This window comes from Contarinia nasturtii, unplaced genomic scaffold (genome assembly GCF_009176525.2).
Source record: "Contarinia nasturtii isolate CC-2019 unplaced genomic scaffold, AAFC_CNas_1.1 Cnas_scaffold_3168, whole genome shotgun sequence".
In the NCBI taxonomy this organism is placed as follows: domain Eukaryota; kingdom Metazoa; phylum Arthropoda; class Insecta; order Diptera; family Cecidomyiidae; genus Contarinia; species Contarinia nasturtii.
In genome coordinates, this window is record NW_022200480.1 from 1 (window position 1) to 6,713 (window position 6,713).

Below are 6,713 nucleotides of genomic sequence, written 5' to 3' on the forward strand. Positions count from 1 at the left end.
ACGCCGTTCTAAAATTAATCGCCGATTTTCCGCGCACAAATCACGAAAAATCCGATATTTTAGGATTGGCTGACACAATTCGAGCACAATACCGTAAAACTTGTGCAATTTTGAAAATAAACGGAAAATATCCGGAAAGTGATAAATTGAGTTTTTAATATGAACAAAATGGGTGTTGAAATCACAACGCAATTGCTTCAGAATCACATCCGAAGCACAATGGAAAAATTAACGACTCTATTAGGAATGGCAAATGCACCGATGGTCTCATATTTTACCGAAAAATTGTGGAAAACTCACATTCCAAATGAAATTCAACGTGAAATACAGACAATCGATGACATTAACGCGGCAATAGATATTTATTGGAAACATTTAGACCGAGATGATGAACTGGTGTGCAAAGATAAATTCAAGCATTTTCGATCATTTTTAACCACTTCAAGACAATATCATTTGGACAATTTTGAAGATATTTGGATGACACCGGATTCAATCAAACAAATTCTCGAAACACAGCACAAAAATCCATTGAAAATTCACGGATTTATGTCAACAAAAAAAGATCATGAGGTAAACGAACATTTTTAAAATGGAATTTTATGAACCGAACTAACGAAAATGATAAAATTTCCACAGGTGCATATAACAGCTGATTTAATCTCAAATATGTGTGCGCCAATTCGAAATAATAAGGCACTTGGTGTCATCGATGCTGGAGACGGTAAAGGATACTTATCTACAAGATTATCACTGGAACATAATATCAAATGTCTGGGTGTTGATTGTAATCCAGTCAATACAATGGGCGCAGTAAAACGGTCGGAAAACTTGGAGGTATTATTTTTAATATATGTTTGAAAATTCTTCACATTGAACGCAATTAAATTTCTGTTGCAGCGTTTTTGGAATGCAATGAAAACAAAGGCAGAGAAAAAAGCCAATAATGAACTGATAGAAAAGCAAACGCGCCGTAAAAGAAAAGAACGAAAAAAAGTGACATTGGAACAAGGCATTAATCCAAAAGCGCCTGTGATCAATGAAAATTACAAGAATGCTTTGCATTTCATAACGCCACAAACTGATTTCATCAAATTATTCAGTGAGAATTTCAATATTGAATCGGACGAAGTACCGGGTCTGTGTTTAACCGGTTTGCATACATGTGGAAATTTGGCACCATCATGCCTGCGAATATTCAGTGAAAATAAGCAAATTTCAGCTGTCTGCAATATTGGTTGCTGCTATCACCTTTTAACCGAACAATTTAGTCAATTCGTTTATACGTCAATACGACGTGAACGAAGTCCCGAATCAAGGAAACGTGAAGTGTGCGATTTACCCGATGGTATGGATGCAATCGATGGTTTTCCAATGAGTCAATATTTAATTGAACGCAAAACAAAACTCGGACGAAATGCTCGAATGTTGGCCTGTCAATCGGTTCATCGTGTCGTGGATCGAAAAGAATTGCCAAATAATCATCTATTTTTTCGTGCATTACTTGAAGTTTTAATTCAACGAAAATGTCCAGAGTATGTGGGCCGAATTGAAGTCGGCCGACTGAAACAATGCCATACGTTTCAGGAATACGTACGAAAATCGGTCAAACGTAATCCAGTTTTAAGATTTGATGATATCACCGATGATGAATTAGATCAACTTTGCAACGAATTTAAAATGGAAGAACGATTTTTAGATGTTTATCATTTGATGCGAGTTTCAATTGCGGCTATTGTTGAAAATGTGATTTTACTCGATCGATTTTTATACTTGAAGGAACAAGAAAAATGTGGTGATATGTCTTATTTGGTACGATTCTTCGATCCGGTCATTTCACCTAGATGCTATGGACTTATTGCGATAAAACATGGTTGACATTGAATACAATTCACTCGGAAAAAAAATTTATTAGTTTTTTTTAAATAAAATAGATTTACACACATATTTTTTTAAAATGCAAAATGTTATATAAGGATAATTTTTCATTAAAAAAGAACGAAAAAGAGGAAAAATCATGATTATTTTTGTATATAATGTGTAAATAATGGATTTATTGAAGTAGACGACTTATGAGCAAAGTGAAGAATAGTGTTGCATAGATGAAAGTTGTGGCTGGATATGATTTGAATGCAATACCACATGCTTCGAGACTTTTGAAAAGATTATTGTAATTATCTACAACGGTGCCCAAATCTTTTTCATCGTACGATGCAAAACCAGTGGTGTGGGTCTATTGCAAAAATTGAAACAAATACCAGTTAAAATAAAAAAAAATTGAGCACTATATATCTCCTTCTTACATTGAATAATAAATCCATGTGCCCATTGAAGGTACTGAAAATTTTCAACTCCGGATCGACTGCGAAGTATTTCTCATAGGAAATTAGAGCATTAATAATACCTTCAGTTTTGGGATTCTTTGGCTTTACAACGATTTCACCTTCAAAATACAAGAAAAATGAATGAATTTCAGCATAAAAATAAATGCAATTCAATAAGTGTGTGCTTACTGTCTACGAATGAAGCAAGAGCACAGTTTGAATCCACATCAAAGCCGGTATATTCAGCGAGAGTTCCATTTTTACAGATGACTTGAAATTCATTTGGATTGATGCCAAGTGCTTTTGCATTTTCTAAAATTAACGTGTTTTTTTTTCTTCATTTTTTTTTTGCAATGGAAATATTTCCAAAAGTTCCATACCATTTAAATCTTTCAATCCAACAATAGCTACATCGCCCGCTTGGTATAGGCAAAGTAGTGCACCTAAATTTCCATAAAAAATGTTTGTTTGATCAGCGTTGCAATTTAATTCACTATTCATGACATCAATTTCACTTTGAATATTGCTTGTAGTAAATTCCACGTCTCGATCTATATTAATACCACGTTTCGGTGTACATATGAAGACAAGAGAGAAATTTGAATATGTTGAATATCATTTTAACAAATATGCAAACTAATCATACCCGATGAAATGAAATTTGTTTCCGATCCTTGAGAAATGGGTCGAATGGATGAAATGACACCCGAACCAACTTGTGGACAAATTGAACATAGTTTATTCTCAAATTCGGTGACACCATGCGACGGATCAATCGCACCTGGCACACATGATGATCCGAAAAATTCGCCAAGCAAACGGGAATGATTGCAATGTTCCTTTGGAAGGAATCCAAGAGTTTTGCCGATTTTTATGAAGGAAACGGATGCTAGATTTTCATGAAGAAAATAAGTAATTCAAAAATAAATTTTTAAAAGCATATACTTACCAATGCCATTATATTCAGCAATGCATGCTTTTGAATTTTGTAAATCTTCAAATCGTTTAAAATTCGAATTGGCACGAACGACAACAACAACAGCAGCATCTTTATCGCTTTCACCATATAAAGCTGTTGTTAAATTGTATGGACTGTAAAATAACATTCGAAATTTCGATTTGAATCGGCAATGAGAATTGACATATAAAAGTAGTGCACTTACTGTCTCGCAATATAGCCGAGACTTGAATCAATGGCGACGAAATCAGCACGTTCTTCATTCACTTCTTTTAAACAATGTATTGCATCACCTACAGGATCATTGCATTCAATCAATGGCTGAATGCCGGTCGTAATTCCGGCTACTCGAACTATATCACATTTTTCTTTTTCTTCAAACGATTTTGTGCACCAGTTTGCTTGTGTTGAGCATAGTGACTGACTGAACGGCAATTCACGAACTGAAAATTAGCGAAATTAATTGCAGTAAATATGTGTATCCTTTGTTGTAAAGGCTAGAAACATACATGGGTAGAAAAAGTCACGTGGTTTTTGTATTGATGTCTCAACTGGTGTTAAACTATCGGCGGTCAAAATTTCTTTTATAGCTATTTCCCAGCTACTCCTACCATAAAACCATTGACTCATTGTCGCTTTTAGCGGAACACTATCTTGACTGAAAATGAAGCGAAATGAATGCGAAAAAAACTGATTTTTGTTTGCGATGAATTGAATAAAAAAGTCTCACTTGTTCGAAATGATGACTGGCCACGGTTGACGCATCCATGTGCATGGTGTTTTTGAATTATCCGAGATTAGTTGAATGGTCTCGTCAGGGCACAGATAAGCATAATCATTTCTTAAATTTGCATATTCCGACAACTGTCAATGTGATTTGAAAGTATTTATCAATTTTTTATCAATCATTACAAATTGAATGAGTTTTACCGGCGAGAAAAAGTCTTGAGTGTCCTGTAGCGAAACGTATGCAACACTTTCTTTTTTTATTAAACACCGTAATGCACCAAGATGACGATTTTTGTCGGTATACTCACAAGGGCTATATGGTGAATTGCATAATTCACAAAGTTGTGGATATTTTTTCTCTATATTGATTTGTTTCAAATTCATTCTATTAGTTTTGTTAAAAATTAAATTAAATTAAGAAGCAAAAAAAAAACTAACTCAATCTTTGATCCTCTTCTGGATTATTTGACCAGGCACCTGGGTAGCAAGCCGATTTAAAATGTGTGGCCAATGCATCTATTTCAATTTCAACTGGCGATGTTAGCTGCTTATCGCAATTCGGTGTGGTGACTGTTCTTTCGAAATATTTTAAAAATCGTTCGCTCCATCGTTCAGTATGATCGTAATATAGACCCGGATGACAATAGTTCAAACCTTTTAATCCTTCGATTCCATTTTTATGTGTGGCCTTTACAACGACCACTGACTCAAAATCAGCCGAGTCTAATTTTATGCAAAATTCAAATCAATTCTATATTTAAATGTTTTTTTTTATAAATTGAAGGTAATGGAAGTAAAACCTCTGGAACAGGTTGAAGCTTTTAAAACTTTTCACAAGCTTCAAAAGCTTCGACCTGTGGCAGAACTCTCATTTTCCTACTTCTAATGCAGCACTTGCTTTCAGACCTGTTACAGGCATCACGGAGTCGCGATCACTTGTAAGTGCTGTTCTTTCTTGTGCAACACTTGAAAAATCATAGGAATAAGTTTCCACACTTCTCCGATGCCAATAACAGTTCTTGTTTGTTTTAGTAAAATTTGAAGAGATTTAAAAATAAATGATAAACACTGTTTATTCTGATGAAATGACTCACAATTTTGGCGGTCCATATGTCGTAACTCTTTGAGAACGGTTAAATCGTCATAGTTTAAAGCGGCCAATAGCAATGTTGATTCAGCGCTAAATATACCAAAACCAGATGATCTATTTCGCAACAGATTTGCGCATTCAATGCTATCCTGAACTTTGGCGCATTTTATTTCCTTTGTTTCTCGCTCCAATATGTTGCATTGCTTCTCAAATCTATCCGATACGCAAATTGTTTTACCTGAATAAAAAATATTGCGCAATGACAAACATTGCGGAATAGTTTTCGTTAATTTTTTGTTTATCGTTAAAAATGGTCGAGTTGATGTGAATATTGGAGTCATGAATTGAGCTGTAAAATTATCTTTCGGCGAAAGTGATTCAAATCAAATTGATGTCATCGGCAGTTCGAATGAATCATTCGCCACCATTAACACTCTCGTCCACTTTATGAAATGTATGTGATAAAATCATTCGAATTTCACAATAAACTTGTATGAAATTAATTTTAAATTGTTTTCAAGATTGTTTTCAATCGTCGTTTTTTTAAATTATTTTCTTTCAATACTCACTTTTCAACTGTGCTGTGATCCAAAAAACCTGGCTGCATAGCAATAGCAAAAGGGTCAATTGTAATTTAATCATGATTTCACACCATTAATACTTTCAATTCTTCAATTATTATTATTATTTTTCAAAGACAACTTTCAACCAGAATTGGGTAATCGTTGACTGGTCACACTCAAAGAACTAGTAATCATATTAATTTCTAAAAAGCAACCATCGAATATGTCGTAAGTATGATTGTTCGGCATAAAGGTACACACGCACACGAAAAATGATGGCTTATCTTATCAATAAACAAAAATACACAAACGCTACACGTTTGGCCTGCTCATTTATTTACATTTCATTCTTTCAATGAACGCATCGTATACAATGAGAACGCTCAGGTGTGTCATTTATTTCAATGGAAATTTATATTTAGTCATTTCTATTATGGTTATCATCTGGAAAGAAAATACTTGCTTCGATTTGAAAATCATCGGCATTAATCATTGGATTCACTACTTTCATTGATTTATTATAACACCAATATTTTTACTGTTTTTTTTTTTTCACGAAAAGTTACCATTTTTGTGGCTATTTTATATCCCAATATTCTTTTTACATTTATATATCCCATAATTTCCATGTTTTACAATTGATGATTGCATTCAAACGTAATTTTCTTTCAATATATATTTTCACTTTTCACTGATATTTTTTTTTTGAACGATGGAGTGATTCCAATATGAATTAATTTCAACAAATTGTGATGTTATCTACAAAGATAGATAGATCTTTCTAGATTATTGTATTCGATGATAATAATTGATTTAAGGTATTTATAAGAAGCGCAAAGAAAAAACTAATAAAATTGACATGTTGTTTTGAAAAAATGCAATCAGATTCAAAATTCAACGTTTGATCAGTTTTGATCTGTTAATATTTCAGCCTTATTCTTAGATCGTTTTGGCGGTGTATCGAAGAGGTTCCATTTTTTGTTTCACCAATTCGAGTTAGAAAATACTTTTTGGGTAAAAGATTACATGAATTCATTAAATGAGTTTAA

At 33.5% G+C, this 6,713-nt stretch overlaps 2 protein-coding genes across 2 annotated transcripts; one reads left to right on the forward strand and one right to left on the reverse strand.

Moving 5' to 3' along the window:
* Positions 1-170: 170 nt before the first annotated feature.
* Positions 171-1,994, forward strand: LOC116349826 (methyltransferase-like protein 25). The gene is made up of 3 exons (XM_031781429.1): positions 171-573; positions 640-837; positions 901-1,994. Exons 1-3 carry the CDS (start codon positions 220-222, stop codon positions 1,876-1,878), a joined length of 1,530 nt encoding a protein of 509 aa, XP_031637289.1. The 5' UTR covers positions 171-219; the 3' UTR covers positions 1,879-1,994.
* Positions 1,995-2,002: 8 nt separating this feature from the next.
* Positions 2,003-5,865, reverse strand: LOC116349825 (transferrin-like). The gene is made up of 13 exons (XM_031781428.1): positions 5,671-5,865; positions 5,106-5,339; positions 4,450-4,734; positions 4,213-4,370; positions 4,013-4,146; positions 3,792-3,940; positions 3,488-3,725; positions 3,274-3,416; positions 2,971-3,213; positions 2,705-2,875; positions 2,514-2,636; positions 2,304-2,443; positions 2,003-2,233 (listed from the first exon to the last, which is right to left on the reverse strand). The coding sequence occupies exons 1-13, from the start codon at positions 5,741-5,743 to the stop codon at positions 2,054-2,056; spliced, it is 2,271 nt and encodes a 756-aa protein (XP_031637288.1). The 5' UTR covers positions 5,744-5,865; the 3' UTR covers positions 2,003-2,053.
* Between the last annotated feature and the right edge of the window lie 848 nt (positions 5,866-6,713).

What these genes read in the sequence shown, in the direction of transcription:
- LOC116349826 (XM_031781429.1), top strand. Translation starts at nt 220, where the DNA reads ATGGAAAAATTAACGACTCTATTAGGAATGGCAAATGCACCGATGGTC. An exon ending in CAACAAAAAAAGATCATGAG is followed by an intron (nt 574 to 639) that starts GTAAACGAACAT and finishes AAATTTCCACAG; the next exon opens with GTGCATATAACAGCTGATTT. An exon ending in AACGGTCGGAAAACTTGGAG is followed by an intron (nt 838 to 900) that starts GTATTATTTTTA and finishes TTTCTGTTGCAG; the next exon opens with CGTTTTTGGAATGCAATGAA.
- LOC116349825 (XM_031781428.1), bottom strand. Translation starts at nt 5,743, where the DNA reads ATGATTAAATTACAATTGACCCTTTTGCTATTGCTATGCAGCCAGGTT. An exon ending in GATCACAGCACAGTTGAAAA is followed by an intron (nt 5,340 to 5,670) that starts GTGAGTATTGAA and finishes TTTTTTATTCAG; the next exon opens with GTAAAACAATTTGCGTATCG. An exon ending in AGAAGAGGATCAAAGATTGA is followed by an intron (nt 4,371 to 4,449) that starts GTTAGTTTTTTT and finishes AAATCAATATAG; the next exon opens with AGAAAAAATATCCACAACTT.